We start from the raw sequence: 21766 nt of genomic DNA on the forward strand, positions 1-21766 counted from the left end.
AGAAATCATGATAATGTAGGCCTATATATGTATAAACATAACACTGTTCAGAGAGATAAAAGTAAAAGACATTGTTAAACATAGGCTCTTATGAATGACTAGAATCTGCCTCAATGAGCAGTTTACTGGGCCTATATAAAATTTAAAACTGAGGTTAGCAATATTGTTCTTGGAAAAGTTAGAATGGAAAACATAAACTATATGTAATCTAAAGAATTTTGGGCTTAATTAACTTTTTAGAAGAATGTCAGTTGAGTCAGGTTAATGCCCTAATTAACTTTTATAATGTAGGTGTAGTGCTTAAACAAATGTATGCAGTGGAATAAAAATTTTAGTTTTCATGCTTAAAACTGTTTTCAAAAATGGCTCTGAGCACCATGGGACTTAACATCTGAGGTCATCAGTCCCCTAGAGCTTAGAACTACTTAAACCTAACTAACCTAAGGACATCACACACATGCCTGCCCGAGGCAGGATTCGAACCTGCGACCGTAGCAGTCGCGCAGTTCCGGACTGAAGCACCTAGAACCGCTTGGCCACCATGGCCAGCTGATTAAGAGGTTAAATATTTATTCTAAGCATGGTCTTCCCTTTCTAAAGCCAGCTTGATATTCACCTAAATGACAAATATTAACATTATTCGCTTATTTACTCTGTTACTCGAATTACTTTTTAGAATCATAACACCCCAATGATGTAGTTAACTGAGGATAGCAAGGTAACTTCACTCATTATCCTAGATTTAAAAAACAACAAAGACAGTCAAGAAGGAAATTTATAGGCTATACATAAGTACTTTCTGCACATTAAGATAACGCAACCATGCTGGAGTTATACAAAATTTTAAACACTGTCACACAGACAGTGAGAATACAAACTATACAGTATTCTTCAGTTGACACCACTTCTAGCCTATTGGAAATAAGAGAATGAGTATCACATATTACGAGCAGCATTGTGACAAAGAAATGCAGTTACAACAGGAAATTATACTTATATTTTAAGGATTTTCTTGAGAACTGACATATACAGTACAGAATAGAGAACAGCACTATACATAAGAGGCACTCCACACATGATGTGCGCACATAAAGGTATCAGCTACGTGAACGGAACCATTATTGAGTTATACTGAAGTAGACAATAAACATCCTGGGTCTCCATTCCTACGTATGGATGTTTCCTGGGTATGCAGCTCTTACAAATCACGAATCGGCGAAATAAAACAATAACAACACTTACTGCTACCATGAGCTACCCGGATAGTGCATTAACTGACACTAATAACAACACAATCCCATATTACAGTCTTTCCAAATTCAGTTCTAAATATAGTTTATCATCATTTGGCTTCATAGTAACTAAGAATTTAAAATTCCTGTGTTAACTACGTTCACGACGAAACTTACCTTGTGCAGACAGTGTGCGGACATTATTTACAAACTGCTCTAATGCCGAAGCCATAATGTGTTTACTATAAACAGCAGTCAAGCACTATTCATCTGAAAAAACGCATTCAAGATTGCTTCCTACTTTGCAATAACAGCTCAAAGACAGTCAGTTCAGTGGCTTAACCAATGAACAAAAAAGATGTTATCCTCCCCTTTCCGAAATGTACACAAATTTCCATCTAAGATCGATGTTATTTAACACCTCGATGTTTTCGATATAGTAATCGACATTATATCGATGTTATAAAATGTTCAAAGTGCATGTTATCATTTGCCAGACTCGAAACAAAGATAATCTCGGGAGTAGTTGGGCGGTGTTCGTGTAGAATTTATCACAAGTGTGTTGTGAAAGATGTAATGACTTAGAAAATGAGTAAGTAACCTTTCCATTGTTCTGGGGTGCCGATGCTACTACCGGGCGTTCCAATGTATTTGTGAACATAAATTTCACAGAACAATAATGCCATGTACCTTGAAACGGGGGCGGATGCAAAAATATATAGATATAATACACATAGTGTAAATTTAAGACTTCGCGTAGTATGTGATTAGTACGTTACCTGCGTACGTTTCTGGCAACTGTTTGGAGGTACGTGCATGTTAACTAGAGAGAGATAAACAAATTTCATTCCCTTCGTTATTTCTTGACAGGCGATCAGCATTTATGAAACTTGTGTTTTAGAATATGTTAAAAATAGACGACAGTGAAAAAGCCTCTTGGAAATGTCAATGTATTAGTTACATTTGTTTAAAATAGTATAATAAGTTTATTACTGTTTTATTTCAGTAGCGACTCACATATAATAAAGTTAACTGAACGATTCTGACAGTACTTCATGTACATGAGGTCCGTACCATAAAGGATTGGTAGAAGTATGGGAATCTGAGAACCTTTAAGCTGCTAAAATGGCGTAGTCTTCAGGAGAAGATTCAGTTTAGAAATGACTCCGTTTGTTTTGTTTTTGCCAAACACTACATGTAATTTTTTCCCCTTATAATTTTAGGTGGAAGGTTCAAATTTACACACACACAATAGGTAGAAGAAGGGCAACCATGTCGTCCCGCCCCCCCAATGAGAACTTGGTCACCTACAAACTGGTGGTGGTGGGGGACGGAGGCGTGGGCAAGAGTGCACTTACGATTCAGTTCTTCCAGAAACTTTTTGTCACTGACTACGACCCAACGATTGAAGATAGCTATATCCAGCACACAGAAGTTGATGGCCAGTGGTGCATTTTAGATGGTACGTAGTGAATTGATTTAGAAATTCTTTTGTATACTGCTTACAAAAAAGTGGCGTACTTTTAAGAAAAGAACTTCATAAGTAATTTCTATTATGATAACTATTTATTGGAAGTAGTTTCTGGAGAAAAGCCATACAGTATTGTTTTGTTTGTTACCTTACACATAAGATTAGGAATGAAACATAAAAGTTGTTCTGTATGACATGAAATGGCACTCTTTCCACTATGAAAACTTAAACTGTAAGATAAATTTGGGAAACCTATATTTTCTAATGGATAAGTTTGAGTATTGTGATGCATATTATGTACATTTATCATACATAAACAACAAAATATGCCACTGAGGTCAACTACATAACTTTTAACCATGGCCTTTAAGAAGGAATGTGTCTGCTTAGTGTCCCTTCTGCATCCCTCGTCTTTTTCCTTTCACCCTTGGAGAAATATAAAAAAGGGATAGATAGGCTTAGTACAATCCTAAATTAATAAAATGTCAGAATCATATTTAGTCATAAAACACACACATGCATGCACATGCGCGCGCGCGCATTGCCAAAAATGTACAACTACTTTGACATTTGGTTAGCTGGCACATGTTGGTTTTTGTTTGCTATGGTGTTTTTCTTTAAATATCAACACACTCCCTAAGTGCTAGAACTGCTGATATTCAGTCAAGCTTATAACTGAGGGTGGGTGACTTACACAACAATTCTTTCCCTTTTAAATAAAATAACAAGTTTATGTTTAACTAAAACTGACTGCGAGAAAAATACTGCTGGCCTATGATAAAGTGGAGTTTCATTTTTTCTCACAGTCAGTTTTAACTTAGGGTATCAGAGCATTTAAACCAACAGACAGATTGTTCCTTCCACATACATTCTTTTTGCTTATGTTATTTTAAGCAAAAATTATATATACAGCAGTGTGCTGTTTTGTTATCTTCATTGCAGTCAGTTTTAAGTGAAAGAAAGAATGCTGTATTTATCTGTTATTGACTTACAATTAGAATACTTGTAAGGACTCTGAATGGTCCAGTATTTTGCAATCCTACCTGTTCACAGATTAAAACTGTGAGATATACTGCCATTGAAGTTACTATCCTCACAGATCCAGCAGCTGGAGAGGTCTCTGCTGTGCCCCATATAGTAATGAAATGATCAGATGGCATTTATTGGCTAGGAGATCCCCTTTGGAGTCTTTTTAGTTGACGCCACTTCGGCGACTTGCGTGTCAATGATGATGGACACTCAACAACCAGTCTGCTGGGAATCGAACCTGGGCCCCCTTGCATGGTAGGCAGTAACGCTACCACTGCACTAAGGAAGTTGACGCCCCATATAGTATTGATCACAAATGATTTGTCCATTCATTTGAAGTGCCTTCATTTCCCAATTTAGGTTTTGTTTGCTATAAGAATATACAAGACTAAAGGTAATAGAGAGAGAGAGGGGGGGGGGGGGGAATTGAGGGGGTGAAAATGGCAGAAAGAGGTGAGATGATGGGAAGAATTTTTTTTGGGGGGGGGGGGGGGGAGGGAGTGGACAGTGAGAGTGAGGAGGAAAGGCAGATGGACAAAGAGAGGGGCAGAGGAGATTGGGACATGTACACAATTCCCGTACATATTTACCAAATGCAAAGCATTTCCGGATTCACTAGTTTTATTGTAAATTCAACAAAAATGCAGTATCTTTTCAGAAATTTTCAACTATTATTCAGAAAACATGCACACATTTGCTGGGTGCCTTTATTAGCTAGAATCATGTAATGAGCACAAACAGCAAACTTTCGGTGTCCATTTGTTACAGACAGTTTTCTTACACATATGAGACTTTACAGATGATTTTTATTTCCTGTGTAGTCAGATTTAGAAGGCAATATGTTCACTTATCTTGCAGGAAGATCTTCAGAAGTGATGCAGGTACCAGTCTTTCAGATTGTTGTGTACTTCTCAGCAAGTTCCTCTCCCAGCTGTGGTATGAAGCCCCTGTGCTTTCAACTTTCTCATTTAGAGTATTGCACAACAGCAAGGCATTTATCCCAGCCAAATCCAGCAAGTTTTAAAATGTGCAAACAGGCCAACATCTGGATGGTGCTTTGAGTATTTGCAAGCCATTTGGTTGATCATGTCCACTCCTATTTAGAGCAATTATAAAATGTAACTGTATCTGGCTGATTTTTTTAGACCATCCTCAATTTTTGCATAAGGATGCATAGTGCTGAGAATCAGTATATTCCTCTGCTACTTCCCTGACAAACAGTGTGGTGTCAATATTCTTAAGCAATACTGTACTATATAACACTCTTATTTTGTTCTCTTGACGTACATATTTCCCTGTAAGATCGATTTACAGTGTCGACAATGTGTGTGGCATTTGTTTTCATTGTTTCAGAGAGAACCAAGGAATTGAAAAAAATTTTCATGTGTAACATTTCTTCCATTATTCAAGGAAGGTTACATCACTTTTTTCTGACAAAATTGCCAGGATGCTTATCGCTTGGTCCAGCGTCATCTCTTCTTAGATAAGGGAAAGCATTCACAGTATATCTTTAGTCTTTATCTGCTGGCATCCAAAACTTTTGCCTGTATCATTGAAGCTATGAACTGTCTGAAACTGAGCAAGGTGGCGCAGTGGTTAGCACACTAGACTTGCATCCCGGAGGACGACAGTTCAAACCTGCATCCAGCCATCCTGATTGAGGTTTTCTATGATTTCCCTGAATCGCTTCAGGCAAATGTCAGGATGTTTCCTTTGACAGGGCACAGCCAATTTCCTTCCCTAATCCGATAGGACCGATGGCCTCGCTGTTTGGTTACTTCCACCAGATCAGCCAGCCAACCGTGTGTATCTGAAAGGCACTTTGAAGGAAAAAGCCATTCATAGATTGTTATATATGGACTTGGTGTGTAACTACATTGTGATTTTACAAAGAGCTCGTACCAGATACCTGATACCAATGCAAACTTGTCTTCTTTCACTCTGATGTTGTGGATCTAATTTTAAATCTGAGAGAATATATTATCTCTCTGAATTTGTCATGAACCATTGTTGACTTCACAAAATTATTTTCCCAGTTCAGTGACCACAGTGAGTCCAGTTCTAACCCCTTAACCTCTCAGCCGCTATAGCAACAGATATGCAATATAGCTATAAAAGCTTCCGTCTTTTCAACTTTCAAAGTGCAATCATCTGAACCCAACACCTGACATGCTTTAGTCCCAGTGCATTTTATAATATTTGTCAAAATTTTTGTATTGTCATAAGATGCAAATTACTGTAGCATAACTCATTAACATTTACTTGTGCATGTGGGGAGGGTCAAAAGCACAGTCTTTGAATGCATTCTGCTGTCAATATCTGCCAGGTGAACTTTCATATGATTCCCACTTCCCAGGTAATTTCATCTGGAGCTACAATTTCTCTGAAACTAGTAAACTAAACTTCATCCAAAGAGGCCTCAGGAGGCCCAATGGTCCCAACTGGCTGCCTTGTCATCCTCAGCTGATAAGTGTTACTGGATGTGCCGATGAAGGGACTTCAATATCTGTACCAGAAGGAAATTGAAATAGTGCACAACCTTGGTTATTCCCTTGTCCATGGCAGCATCGACCATACCCATGGCCCCAAGTTGACCTAGCCTGTGTGAGCTGGTCCTATAGAAGTCAGAGGTTAAATACCAATAATTAGCATTATGATACATACAGTGTATTCAGTGTACTGTAATAATATTAGAATAAAGCATACATCTTTATAAATGTAATGTTAGGTCTGCAAAAACTCAAGAAAGCACCAATGTGTAAAAATAATTATTGCAGTTGAAAAGTGCATCTATGCAGCACATAGACAAATAAGCATATAAATGTGTGTATATTTTTGTCGTCATTATTGAGTAAATTATCGTATGGTGTAACGTACCCTTCTGATGGAGAAACCCCTCAGGGGCTCAGCATTCGTTTGCTGAGTGAGGGCTTGGGGACCCCGGGTTCCTGAGCTGGGGACTGGTAATCCCTCTGTTACTGTAAGCTCTGGGCATGCTTCAGCGACCACTGTGTGGCGCAGTGGTGGGTTGTTGTTGTGTTTTGGAGAACAGGGGCCTTGGCTTTACCACCTCGACTGTGATGAAGGTACACACCTCTATGACAAACTCTCAACCTCAAGGTGTGCTACATGCTGATGAGGTGAATGGCTGTTGAGGTGAAACAGTCTCTAGTGGGCAACCACTGAGGCACGTGCCACACCCCAGTTGTGTAAGGCTTGTTCAGGTGTGGAGGGCTCTGCCTGTGTTGGTGGTTTTTTCCCTAGCATCTCGGTGGATCCCTATGGAACAGTCTCATCAAACAACTACTACTGACAGGTCGGGTTTACCATCAGGTAGTACTTATACCTACTATTCAACGAGAGCTCGGTTGGTCAGTCCTCCCAAAGAGAGTCTCAGAATCATAATACCAGGGCATTAGTGTGGCATAACACTTTCATTTAATCAAGTGAACAGGGGCACCTTCGAGAAGGTTTAACCTTTCTATATTCAGAAGACATTGGGAGGTATAGCTGAGTCTCTAAAAAGTATCAAACTACTTTGTAATGGAACACTCCCATTTGAAACTGCTAATTAAAACTAGGTGACTACCTAGTCAAGGCTGAGTTGCATAACAACCTTAACTTTAGTAAGAATGTGGTTACCTGCTCCAATATAATGGAGTTGGGCCCATGGAGTTACGTGAAGAATGGAAAAATATGGGCATCTCGGAAGTGCAGAACTATATGAGGAGAGTCAATGGCAAATTGGAAAATTTGGCAAAATTTATTCTAATGTTTAGTACTTAGGAATTAACTGAACATATCCTTGCAGACTATATCTGCCCATTTGTTTCTAACCCAATGTAATGCTTCAAATGTCAAAGATTTGGCCATACCATTGTGGGATGCCTATGTATGGCAATTGTGGCTCAGCTCACGAATCAGGCAGTTCTTGTACACTTCCTCTGAAATGTGTAAACTGCTCCGGGAATCACCCAGTGTGGAGCAGAAAGTGTGAGATTTACAGTGAGGAAAGAAAAATTCATGAGTTGAAAGTCAAGAGACCCATACCATGTAGTGAAGCTAAAAAAAGCTTTCAAAGCTAATGCAACCTCTGGATTTTGCTACTTCTTTTGCCGCCAATCTTAAAGTGTGATGCCTCCACACAAACTCAGACCACAGATTAAAGTTCGAGCACATGCACTTGATGCTGTACCTGTGGGGGAAACACTCCACTTGAAACAGAAGTCATCGGAAGGTGTCGGCAATGGGCATACCAGCTAAGCCATATACCATTGCCCACCTTCAGAAGCCAACTAAGCCGTCCCCTCAACCTAGGCAATCACGTCCTCACATAAGTAAAGAAAAACATCCTTCAAAAAGTAGTTCAAAGTCCAAGACGGTGGTAGTTAAACCTTTGGATCGGTGAGCTCCCTGCCTCTCTGATGGGGACTATGCTCTTGAGAATATGGACTTCAAGAACCAGAGAGCCGAGAACCAGATAACGTTAATCTGACCTCCTCACTAAATCACCACCTCTGAGGGAGAAAGATGAGAACAACCTTCGCTACACAATGGCTTCCACAGGGACCTCAGTGTTGCAGTGGAATGTAAATGGATATCTCTCACATTTGGAAGAATTACAGCTCCTGGTCCAGGAGGAAGTGTTCTGCATCTGCTTATAAGAAAACTGTCTTAAAGTCACAGACCCATCTGCATTATGGGGTTACCACCCATACAGGAGACAGGGCTAAAGGTAGAGTGACTGTTTTGCATGACAGATGCCACTCTCCTGTCCCTCTTACCATGACCATACAAGCATTTGCTGTGAAAGTTCTAGCACCCTTTAATATCACAGTGTGTTCTTTGTATCTTCCACCTAATGATGCTTTGGACACAGATGCACTGACAAAACTCTTCCGGGCACTCCCACACCTATGCCTCCTTGTGGGGGATTTAAATGCGCACAATGTGCTATGAGGCTCGGCTATCACTTGCTCCAGGGTTCAGATGATTGAGTAACTCGTCCATTCTGAAAATATCTGCATTCTGAATGCCGATCAGATGACACACTTTTCCAAAGCTGCAGGGTCTTTTTCAGCCATTGACCTTTGTTTTTGTTCTCCAGCTATTGCAAACTCAGTTCAGCACGCGCCCCCTTACGGCGTTGTCAAGTAATGGGGTCTTGGCGGTCACACCAGAAAACACGGCCCAGGTTTTAACTGAACACTTCTTTGTCACTGTCATCGAGACAAGCTCCTGCTTTTCAGGTGTTCAGTGGGGCTGCAGAGATGAGGAAGCTCAATTTCTTCTCGCACGATTAGGAAGTCTACAACCTTCCATTCTCCATGTGAGAAATGGAATCAGCTTTGTCTGCAGCCAGAGACCCTGCTCCAGGACCTGAAGAGATCCATTATGCCATGTTTTGTCATCTGTGGCCTGAAGCGAAAGGACAGCTCCTATCTTGTTTCAATCAGATCTGGTTTGATCTGGTGGATGCCTGCCATCTCTTATCCAATCATCTCTCAAGGACTGGTGTTTTTGATATTGCATTGGTGATGCCTTGTCTGACTGCTATGTTCAAGAGAATGGGGTCCCCCAAGGCAGTGTCCTCATTGTCACATTGTTTGCCACTGCTATCAATGGCATTTCCTGTGCAGTCAGGAGCCGTGTCAAATGCTCTGTGTTTGTGGATGACTTTGCAATCTTCGACTGTTCCTCTGACCTTATGATAAGGCAGCTACTGCTGACCCTTAGGAAGCTGGAAACCTGGGCCAGGACAACTGGCTTTTGGTTCTCACCAGAGAAGACTACATGTGTCAATTGTAACCATGCTTGTTGAAGTTTTAACCAACCAGTGCTCGCAATTATTTTTTTCAAGAAACTGTGCGCTTTTTGGGTTTATTATTTGACTCAAAATTAACTTGACTCCCACACCTGAAAGACCTATGAACAAAGGGCTTCCAGTCATTGAATATTTTGAAATACCTTAGCGGAAAAACGTTGGGAGCTGACAGGGCTCACCTTCTGGAGTTTTATAGAGCATTTGTTTGATCACATTTAGATTATTGCAGCATGGTTTACGGATCAACCCGTACTTCCTACCTCAAATGTTAGACACTGTCCACCATGAGGGCATTTGGATATCAACGGGAGCCTTTTGGACCAGTCCAGTTCTCAATCTGTATGCAAAGGCTGCTGAACCACCACTCTGGATTCAGCAATGTATCCTTTGGTTTGGCTTGACAGGCACTGAAAATCTGTGTCACCTCAGTATTTGGCATTTAATGCAGTGGTCCAACCCACTTTTGAATGGCTGTTCAGGAATCAGCCCCAAGCGACCAAGCCATTTGGGATACGTGCTACAGACTCTCTCAAGGATCTGGATCTATCAGGCATCAAAATACACAGCCAGGGTTGGAATACATTGCTGCCTAGGTATCTTCAGAGGTCCAAAGTTATTTTAAGCTTGACACAGTACAAGAAAACTAGTTCTCCAAATTATGTTTTTACAACTTTATTTTCGTTCATTTTAAGTATATAGTGCAGTTTTATCATTGTTTATACAGATGGATTCCAGCAAGAGAATGTCCTTGGTTATTCTGCTGTTTTTCCTGATAGGGTTTTCAAAGTGCATCTTCTGGAACAATTTACTAATTACAATGTGGAATTATATAGCATTCTGATGGCACTGAAGAGGATTCACAGACCTCACCATCAAGGTTTCTTGTCTGTTTTGACTCGCTTAGTACACTGCAAGCAGTTCACCAAATGTATCCCATAGACCAGCTGATTCAGCTCATCCATGACCCCTTACAGTGGCTCCAACATTGTGGTAAGGAGGTGATCTTTTGCTGGGTACCTGGCTACATCGGGATACAGGGAAATGATGTGGCCAACAAAGCTGTCAAGGATCATGTTGAGATGGTGCTGTCCATCAATGTCCCATCCCGTTGCACACCATCGTCTCATTTTCTGACAGACACATGATGTGTCAGTGGGAGACTGAATGGTTGCACATGACAGAAAACAAACTGCAGTCACTCAAATCGGCCACACAGCATGGCGGACTTCATGTCAGTCTCACTGCTGGAAGGAGGTTCTGCTTACCAGACTGCATTGGACATACCCCTTTAACGCATGGCTTCCTCCTCCGGTGGGAGGATCCACCACTCTATGAAGTTTGTGGCATGCCACTTTCAGTTCAGCATATTTTGGCAATGTGTGTCCTATATACTGATATTAGGGCAGCCCTCAGTCTCGGCGGAGATCTGCTCACTATCCTCGTAGCTACTGATTCCAGTGTTACAAGAGTGGTGAACTTTTGTGAACTGTCAGGCCTTATCCATAAATTGGTGGGGAAGGGAGGCAGACTTTAATACATTATAAATTGCCCTGCATGTGGGGAAAGCCTTCGTCCCCAACCATGAGATTGGCCTGCTGACTTTTTGTCAGGGCACTGATGACTACGATGTTGAGTGCCCCTCACCTCAAATCATCATCATCATCATCATCTGATGAAGAATCTGAAACTACAGGTTGTGGCATTCTTCCTCAGATGATAACTCCAGTGGTTCACCCTCGGAATCATGAGCCAAAATCTCATCTATGGCATTCACAATATCCTCATCTTTTCTTAGATATTTGGCCCTAATAAATGTGAACATTACAAACACTATGTATACAGTTAGAAATACTACTAACACAGTGTTTTTTCATAGAAAAAGGCACTAGCAGCGTGGTACTTGTTAATGCACATTCAGGTGTGTTTCAAGCTGATCTCCCTCTACTCACACTTCTGGAGAACTGAAGTGTCATCAGGTAATGGCATAAAAGTCAAGTTTGAGGTTGTTGACCCCCCCAAAAAAGTGATACTGTCTGAGATATGGAACTATATCGGCTGGAACAAGGGGGTTAGAACTGATCCACTGGCTGTTCTTGGTGAATCTGGATTTCTCTCTTTTAAGGTTTCTTCATAAAACGTAAAATTAAGTGTACACAGCTGCAGTTCAGCTGTTGAACAAAACAATATGTTATCTCACAAAACAGTATAACCATGGCTCTGAGAACATATCTTTTTGACAAACAAAAAGTTTCAATTTCAATTAAACATTAACTTTTCTTTTACTCTCAAAAGCAATACGTAGAAGCAGTTTAGTTAGAATGTCAGCAAGTTGTTCTTGAGTTTGACAGTATTGTGTGTTGAACCAGCCATGATTCAGTCTGTCATTGATGAAACAATACTTCATATCAGTGTGCATGCTTCTTGACATTTGACGTGATTTTATCAGTGCTATTGCATTTTTATTATCCATATCATTTTTGTGTTTTTATTCAGCAATTCTTCTATGAAAGTCTTCAAAACCTCCATTTCCTGATGACACTGAGCTGCAGATATTTGCTCTGCTTGAGTAGTTGAGAGGGAAACCACATTAGTTCTTGCAGAACCAAGTGATGGAGCATTTTTATACAGAAATACAGTGGAACTTCAATTTTACATTCTCCAATTTTAGGTTTTGCTTGATTCCACACCATAAATTCATAGCCCCTGTGAAAGACCCATAAGATAAATCCTTAAAAATTCCCTAATTTAACATTTCTTCCTAATTAGGTTTACCTTGGTACTAAGTTCTTATTTGATGTCTTGCTTGACTTCATCCCGTTTCTTTCCAATTGACATTTGATGTGACTGAGTGACTTATAAGTGGCGCAGAAGACAGATGGTTCGCATCACGAGTGGTGGCGGAGTTAAGGGAATGTTTTAGGCCATTGTGGAGAGGGGAGATGTGAGAGGAGAAATGCTGATGTAATCTGTTGTTGACATTGCCAAACAACTTGCAACATTTAGCTTCATTGTGCAATTATGATACAACTACTGCTAGGTTGCAGTAGTAATGGAAAAACAAGACAGTCGATGCAAAGTATTCTGGACTAAGCCAATATGTGACAAAGGGGCCCAGCTCCCATCTTTTCTTTTGCTGCTTATAACTCATTCTCATCTTTTAGTGTGTATTTTCAGTGTATTGTATTCAGCAACAGTATAAGTCATCAACCTTTTAAATTCAAACACTGAGTCTCCTCGGTCATGTCGAGGAAACATCACCCATTTTTGGCTAGTGAACTCTTATTGGCTGACAACTTGAGTCATCTAATAGCCAGTGCAGCCACCACACCACACTAACACATTAAAATGAGCTTGCCTACTGGATGTGTGGAGAGGGGGAGTGGCTCTTCAGCGACGTGAGTGCTGGTAGGTGTTAAAGCATTTTGTAAAGTGCTGAAAATATACTTTTTGTACAGATGATGTGCTATGACAGTGATTTCACATGGAAATAGAACTTTTGTGTTTAAATTTGATATGATAAATTTGCAACTACATTAACTACTCATGTATATACTTTGCAGCACACACACCACACACTGTAGATCATAAAGAGTGGCAACAGTGATAGAGGCCATGAAGTGAAACTGTAGTGCCTCAGCTTTCTTTCAAATTAACATTTTACACATGCAGAGAAATTCACTGACCTGACTTCTAATAAGCTTGTAACATCAACTAAGGAAGTAAATTCGTTTTTTCAATTCACTGTTTCTCTCATCAAGCCTTAAATAATAATGGTGGTGAGCGTATGAAATACGGCTTGTAAGAAAAGCATTAAACAGTAACAGCAATAGTATGCCATTACGCAAATGTCTACATTTATGCTTATGGTTTAACCACCTAGCTGCTGTGATGGTTTTGGTTTAATTCAACATGTTAATAAATTTTTGCTTTTCCTGGGTGAGCAAAAACGCTTTATTTGTATGTTCAATTTGTGGTATGTGTGATTTGTATTACTTGTTGATCTGCTTTCATAGTTAACTGCATTTGCCAAGTCCAGTCTGTTTTAAAAGTTAGATACTGCGGCTGCCTCTCACTTCACTGTATGGAAAGTGTGACTTTGCTGCATTGACCCCCCCCCCCCCCCCTTTTTTCAAGTTTCTCCTTGTGATGAAATTAACAATGTTTCATTCTTTTTTTCCATTCTGTATCTTTTCAGTGCTTCTAGCATATTTTTTCTTAATAATGTCAAGTCAAGATGTGTTATTGGTTCTTCATCAGTTGTAATGTCAAAATTTTTCTTCAATTTTTGCAGTAGATGTTCCATTTGACAGATGTCTTCTCCATACAGAATCCTGTTGTCAACCTCTATAGTAAGATAACTTTTCTGCACAGTATGTGATTTGTAAACATGTTGTTTGGATTTCAGTTGAATGAATTTTTAATTCTTAAGAAACTTGTGCAGTATCTTACTGCACTGCAAAGGAGCTTGTTTCAGTCCATACAGTGCCTTTTTGAAGAGGCAAATTTTCCTAGGTGCTTTGTATCTCTCCAGAACTTCATGACAACTTGTTCTTTCGTATTACCATTAGGAAAGGCTATTTTGACATCAAATGTCAATTATGAAATATTGCTGTGCAGCAAGTGCAAATAAGAATCTCAGAGAATTAGTTTGTGAAACAGAACTAAAAAGTCTTCAAAATCCAGTTTTGTTTGATCCTGTTGACATCCTCTTGCAACTAACCTATAGTCCTTGAAATGAGTGATAGGTATTGACAGTCCAGGTGGGCAACGGCAATGTCACCGAACGTGGCTTAACGCACCCCATGCTCGGTCTCTACTTGTACATGTTCTCTAGCAGCAGGAACAAACGCATCGATAACATGCAGGTCATATTTGTACGTGTGACTTTATTTGTGGTTGATACCTGTAATATAAAATCTCTGTATCTAGTATGCCGAAATATCATAAAGATGTTTGTCAAACTTCTCAATATGAAGGAAAAATATTTTCTCAAATCGTTGACATTCACAGTTTTTCTTTCCTTTGTTAAATACCAGGGTTATTAATTGATTTTACAACGTGCAACTGAATAGTTTATCAATATGTTAACTGTTATAATCTGAAGATGGTGCTCACTATATGCTTATTCCTCACCTTCTTATGTGTTGTAGTTATGCTAATGGAAAAACGCTACTCTCATTACTATCAGGATCTGAGTTAAAATAGTATTCTTCAGCCCTGCTCAATCAATCACTGCTCCCTCCCAGTTGTGTAATTAAATTTTCTATGCATACTTCCACAACGCCTTCGTTTTTGGCTGCCTCTTTGATGACACTTGCAGTACTGTTCAGTTTTTGTCCATGTTTCGCTTGACGATTGATTGATAGCTGCTACAAGATTTTCAGCTTCAGAGATCATGAGTGTTTTATTGTTTGCAGCAATGTAATTGTTTTACTTGCGCACATACCTCTTCAATGGCAATGAAATGACAGTGGTATGGAGGAAGCCAAGCAAGTTTCTTGCCCGTGCCTTGTAGCAATCTCATCAGTTACACGTGTTGGGAATGGTGATTTCTTTTGTACCACAATTTCAAGTAATTCGACCTTCCTCAAATTTTCTTTGAAATCAGTTTTTCATCATTTCAGCCACTGAATGATATCTTCTTTTTTCATTGCCAAAGTTGGTGTCCTGTCATGAACAATGGAATGATAAAGGGCATTGTCCATAACAATCACTGGGGACTTGTCAGATTCGTCATAAGCGATGCCTCGTAACACTTTTTTACTGTTCAACTCTTTGTCTAATCACCTAACTTTTTTGAACAAAACATTAACAAGCAGTTTGGCACAAAACCGTCCTATGTACCTGCGTGTTAGACAACAATTCATTGTCCTTTTTCAACGGGTGCTGCCACGGTCCCCTCTGGCATTTCATCACTCCAGCCTCATTGTAATGAATTGCTGACATTAACCCAAGTTTCATCTACCCATACTATATTTTCGAATCTCGCACCCATGTTCCTGCACAGAAATCTACACCACCATGCAGCATCAATATTTTGTGTCTTTTAAACATTGTGTAGCCGAAGCCTAGGTCTTTCAGCACTGTACATAATGAAAGTTTGCTTGTATATATATATATATATATATATATATATAAAAACAAAGATGATGTGACTTACCAAACGAAAGTGCTGGCAGGTTGATAGACACACAAACAAACACAAACATACACACAAAATTCAAGCTTTCACAACAAACGGTTGCTTCATCAGGAAAGAGGGGAGGAGAGGGAAAGACGAAAGGATGTGGGTTTTAAGGGAGAGGGTAAAGAGTCATTCCAATCCCGGGAGCGGAAAGACTTACCTTAGGGGGGAAAAAGGACAGGTATACACTCGTGCGCGCACACACACACACACACACACACACACACACACACACACACCCTCACATACACAGACACAAGCAGACATTTGTAAAGGCAAAGAGTTTGGGCAGAGATGTCAGTCGAGGCAGAAGTAAAGAGGCAAAGATGTTGTTGAAATACAGGTGAGGTACGAGTGGCGGCAACTTGAAATTAGCGGAGGATGAGGCCTGGCGGATAACGAGAAGAGGGGATATACTGAACGGCAAGTTCCCATCTCCGGAGTTCTGACAGGTTGGTGTTAGTGGGAAGTATCCAGATAACCCGGACGGTGTAACACTGTGCCAAGATGTGGTGGCCGTGCACCAAGGCATGTTTAGCCACAGGGTGATCCTCATTACCAAGAAACACTGTCTGCCTGTGTCCATTCATGCGAATGGACAGTTTGTTGCTGGTCATTCCCACATAGAAAGCTTCACAGTGTAGGCAGGTCAGTTGGTAAATCATGTGGGTGCTTTCACACGTGGCTCTGCCTTTGATCGTGTACACCATCCGGGTTACAGGACTGGAGTAGGTGGTGGTGGGAGGGTGCATGGGACAGGTTTTACACCAGGGGCGGTTACAAGGGTAGGAGCCAGAGGGTAGGGAAGGTGGTTTGGGGATTTCATAGGGATGAACTAAGAGGTTACGAAGGTTAGGTGGGTGGCGGAAAGACACTCTTGGTGGAGTGAGGAGGATTTCATGAAGGATGGATCTCATTTCAGGGCAGGATTTGAGGAAGTCGTATCCCTGCTGGAGAGCAACATTCAGAGTCTGATCCAGTCCCGGAAAGTATCCTGTCACAAGTGGGGCACTTTTGTGGTTCTTCTGTGGGAGGTTCTGGGTTTGAAGGGATGAGGAAGTGGCTCTGGTTATTTGCTTCTGTACTAGGTCGGGAGGGTAGTTGCGGGATGCGAAAGCTGTTTTCAGGTTGTTGGTGTAATGGTTCAGGGATTCCGGACTGGAGCAGATTCGTTTGCCACGAAGACCTAGGCTGTAGGGAAGGGACCGTTTGATGTGGAATGGGTGACAGCTGTCATAATGGAGGTACTATTGCTTGGTGGTGGGTTTGATGTGGACGGACGTGTGAAGCTGGCCATTGGACAGATGGAGGTCAACGTCAAGGAAAGTGGCATGGGATTTAGAGTAGGACCAGGTGAATCTGATGGAACCAAAGGAGTTGAGGTTGGAGAGGAAATTCTGGAGTTCCTCTTCACTGTGAGTCCAGATCATGAAGATGTCATCAATAAATCTGTACCAAACTTTGGGTTTGCAGGCCTGGGTAACCAAGAAGGCTTCCTCTAAGCGACCCATGAATAGGTTGGCGTACGAGGGGGCCATCCTGGTACCCATGGCTGTTCCCTTTAATTGTTGGTATGTCTGGCCTTCAAAAGTGAAGAAGTTGTGGGTCAGGATGAAGCTGGCTAAGGTAATGAGGAAAGAGGTTTTAGGTAGGGTGGCAGGTGATCGGCGTGAAAGGAAGTGCTCCATCGCAGCGAGGCCCTGGACGTGCGGGATATTTGTGTATAAGGAAGTGGCATCAATGGTTACAAGGATGGTTTCTGGGGGTAACGGATTGGGTAAGGATTCCAGGTGTTCGAGAAAGTGGTTGGTGTCTTTGATGAAGGATGGGAGACTGCACGTAATGGGTTGAAGGTGTTGATCTACGTAGGCAGAGATACGTTCTGTGGGGGCTTGGTAACCAGCACAATGGGGCGGCCGGGATGATTGGGTTTGTGAATTTTAGGAAGAAGGTAGAAGGTCTTTCCCTCTCCTTCCCTCTTTCCTGATGAGGCAACTGTTTGTTGCGAAAGCTTGAATTTTGTGTGTATGTTTGTGTTTGTTTGTGTGTCTGTCGACCTGCCAGCACTTTCATTTGGTAAGTCACATAATCTTTGTTTTTAGATATATGTGTGTGTGTGTGTGTGTGTGTGTGTGTGTGTGTGTGTGTGATGACAAATAGCAACTTTCTCAAAATCATCCAAAGCTGTCACTCGCCACTTCCTCAGCTGCTTGTTTCCTGGTCTGCACAGCTTTGTTGTGCCACTCCTCATAATCTATGCTGTACTGTTCTTTCCCTATTGTTACAGCAGTATTCTTGCTTGTTCTCAATGCTGCTGCTGCCCGTTTAAGAACCTGAGCAACAGAAAATAAGGCTCACCTTTTTTCTTTTCTTTTTCGAAGTAGTCCCTCACTGAACAAATGAATTTGCAGGCCTAGCTGTGTAGCACACTTTTCTTCCTCCATTTCATTTCATGTGTTAGACTGGCACTACTCATCTCACAGGACATTGTTTAAAAGGAAACAGAAACAAATAAACACTAACAACAACAGAAATGAATTACAAACTGAACTATTATCACAAATGACCAAATGACATGACTGGTTGCACGTGAGACACTCACTGGTAAGTTTCTGACACTTGCGTGTCAGGTTTGAAGAGCGGCAACGTGGCCCCTGCTACCTGCTAGAGTGCAGCCTGTCGTTGGCTGGCTACCTGCGGTTGCTAGGCAATGCAACAATGCTTCTGAGCTTTCAGTGCCAAAGACTTGTCTTCCAGACTATAGTCCTGTATGTTCCATTATCCTTTTTCTTGAAAATCCATTTTCCAGTAATTGTTTCTTTTCTACAAGCAGTTTCTTTTTTATCTACCAAGTCCTTGTTTCAGTTTTGTTCAGTGACTTTCTCTTCATTTATAACCTTCATTCAGTTTTCCTTGTCTTCACCTACAATGCATTCCTTGTATGTGAATATGGCATAATCATGTCCCTTTGGTAAATTTGACATCTTGGTTTCTGATATGTTTTTGATATTCTTCTGGAATTTCTGTTCTTTTTTGTCTTCAAAGTGTTCTCTTCTTTCTTCCTCTTCAAAAGATTTATTTTCTACTCTTAGATGTATTCCTTCTTTGGTTTCCTCACATTTGTCTCCATATTGGTGAGTAAACTCAACAATCCTTGCTTCAGAAAATTTTCCAATCTCTAGAATCCATATGACATAGCTGTTGTCTTTATATCCTACAAGAATGCCTCCTACACTCAGTTTTCTAAATACTCAAGTTATTTTGTGAACACCAGTCTTGACAAATTTGTTCTTCTTTCATACAACTGAGTATCACATTAACTGCTGTATTAGGACTTCTGTCCATGAGATAAGCTGCAGTCAAGACTGCATAGTCCCACATTTTTCTTCCAACTTTTGAATCAAATAACATGGCTCTTTGCTCAAGATAGTAAGATTTATTCTTTCTGCCTTACCATTCAGTTGAGGAGATTCTTTAATTGTGTAGTATACCTTGAAGTCAGCACTTTTGTTCTCTCATCCTTTGTCACATCTTATTTTTTTCTGCCTTGATCTTTACATTCCTTTACATATTCCTTGATAGGGTCTTCTGTTTCATCTTTTGTGTGAAAATTATGCACTTTCAAGAAATGTGTAATCATAGATGTTAAAAAATAATAGTTATTAAGTTGGGATGCTTATCTTACCACATTGATCTGTGTGAATAACCACAAGAAGTCTTGTTGCTCTGTGCTGTACAGTGTTGAATAGTTTTCGTATTTGCTGTTCCATTATCCATGTTTCACAAGAAGGCTTGTTCTCTTCTAACACAATTTTGTCCATGCCATCACAGAGTTCTGGTATTTTCTTCGGATAACTGAAATTCAGATGTCCTAGTTTTTTGTGCCTCTCAAGGGTTTTATTGTTTTGTGTCACCCTTTTTACAGTCACTTTTGATGTCAGTGATCTGCAGTTCTGATTTGCCTCCATCTTTCATAATATTCACATTTTTCTTGTCAAATATTGCCTCTCCCCCTTTTTCAGTAATGGCATTTAGTCACAACAAATGTCTTGATAGTTCAGAGACATGTGACGTGTTGGTCAATAACATACTTTGAGAATCAGCTTCACATGAAATTTCTATTTGGAATCATAATTTTTGGACCTTCACAGCTCATCACATTGGGCGTAATTTCTGTTTCATGCGACATGTGCTCATTAGTTCCTCTGCCCACAACAAACTTGGTATCTATGTTATCAATCTGCCTTTCTTGCTTTTCTGTCACAAGTATTCTGAAAGAAAAACTATTTTTTGTGCTATCTTCTGGTGTTGTTCTTTGTAGTAACATGTTTAGTTGGATGATTTGTGTTTTTGCAGAATATACATGAGGCATTTATTGCCAAACACTCTCTCAGGATTTTTTACACTCGCTTGTATAGTGACCTGACCATCCACAACCAAATCACTTCACTGATATCTCTCTCTCTCTCTCTCTCTCTCTCTCTCTCTCTCTCTCTCTCTCTCTCTCTCTCTCTCTTTTCTTTCTCTCACCCCCCCCCCCTCCTCCCCCACCCCTCTCCTCCCAAAAAAAACTTCTTAGTCTTCCAGTGTTGATCAGGCAAACTGTGTGCTCTGCATGCTGGTAACTTTGATATGTGAGCTCCTTAGCTGTTTTCTGCTAATGTCATAAGAAATACCACATGAGTATTAAGGTATGTTTATTACGTGACAACTGGTTTTGTTCAGTGGACATTATCAGTCTGGAATATGATGGCCCCACTAACACTTCACTAATAACGTGGGAAGAACACAACCAGCAGTAAATGCTAGGAACACAACATGCTGTGCACTCTAGACTGTTCAGATAGGTCTTGACATAAGATAGCCTAATCTCATTAGGCATATGTATTTAACAGCAAATGCCATGTGGAATGCTTTACTTGTGCTTCAGCTGCAAAGTGGACCTTGAAAAGCAGTGAAACTAAAACATCAGTAACTTCAGAGTATTTTCTTTCCTCCATTCTATCTATATCACAAATTTGTTGTTTAATATTGTTCAGTGCTTACTGCTATACTGAGAATGTTATGTACCAACCTTATGTAGTGGGTTTTTCATTAGTAAATAGTCACAATAAATAAATATAAATAAAAAGCAGTTCATTTCATTACCTTGATTTATATCCCTCTGTGGCTCTATTAACAATTTTCAGCTTTCCACATTCCTCACTTGGTTATTTATTAGTTTGTTCAGCTTAGCCAAATGAAAGTTGCATATTAACTTTTAAATTTTCTTATATTAAACTTTTGTTTTTCTTTTGAAAAATCCTCCTGCTTTCTTTTGTATTGCAGTGATTTGGATGCTTCCAATATCTTTCTGAATGTTATGAACTACTTCTCCTGTGTAGAGTTTCAGTGTGTTGCTAATTCTCTTTGTTCTTTACTTTTCCAGTCACAAGTACCGTTAGTTATTAGTGTGTTATTAGTAATTAATCTTGATTAACAGTCATTAAGACAGTGTTTATTACATTGCTTCTTTTTTAGATCAACCTTTCATTCATGCATACTTGGTCTGCAATGACCAACAGCCCATGCTCACTAATTAAATAATGTAACAATGTTTTGTAGTGTTCAGACAATAGACATAGAACAAAGGATTTCTACATGGTTCTGTGGTGATTGTAAGTCTCTGGCACAGTGTTCAGTGACTACTTGAATTCCAGTGTGAGGCCTGTATTTTTTTGCAACACACTTGGCACCTGCTCCCAGTTGTGTTGCTATCCTCTGCAATGCAGAAGCCTCTCAGATGCAATCAACAAGTAATAATCCACATACAGATATATGCCTTAGCAATATAATGATAATGTGTACTTTCATGTAAGAGCATCCTTGACTAGATTGCATTGTACTGCATGTCTGTTGATAAGTAAGGTAATTTTTTGTATGCAAATGTTTCTGTGGCAATAACAAGAACAATATATTGTATCATTTGACACAGAATACTGCTTTCCTTTCTTAGTCTGTATATCAAAACTTTAACATTTCACCTA

At 40.2% G+C, this 21766-nt stretch overlaps 2 protein-coding genes across 2 annotated transcripts in view; one reads left to right on the forward strand and one right to left on the reverse strand.

Annotated features, from left to right (window-relative positions):
- Window positions 1-1632, reverse strand: part of LOC126475499 (COP9 signalosome complex subunit 3) — a 103476-nt gene extending 101844 nt beyond the window's left edge. The window contains exon 1 of the mRNA XM_050103406.1: window positions 1410-1632. Coding sequence (XP_049959363.1) covers window positions 1410-1464 — 55 coding nt within the window. The 5' untranslated portion in view covers window positions 1465-1632. The remainder of the gene's footprint in view (window positions 1-1409) is intronic.
- Window positions 1633-1694: 62 nt separating this feature from the next.
- LOC126475500 (ras-related protein M-Ras-like) overlaps window positions 1695-21766 on the forward strand; it is a 33324-nt gene continuing 13252 nt past the window's right edge. The window contains exons 1-2 of the mRNA XM_050103407.1: window positions 1695-1824; window positions 2456-2694. Of these exons, the coding sequence (XP_049959364.1) occupies window positions 2505-2694 (190 nt within the window). The 5' untranslated portion in view covers window positions 1695-1824; window positions 2456-2504. The remainder of the gene's footprint in view (window positions 1825-2455; window positions 2695-21766) is intronic.

The sequence above is a fragment of the Schistocerca serialis genome, chromosome 4 (genome assembly GCF_023864345.2).
Source record: "Schistocerca serialis cubense isolate TAMUIC-IGC-003099 chromosome 4, iqSchSeri2.2, whole genome shotgun sequence".
NCBI lineage: Eukaryota > Metazoa > Arthropoda > Insecta > Orthoptera > Acrididae > Schistocerca > Schistocerca serialis.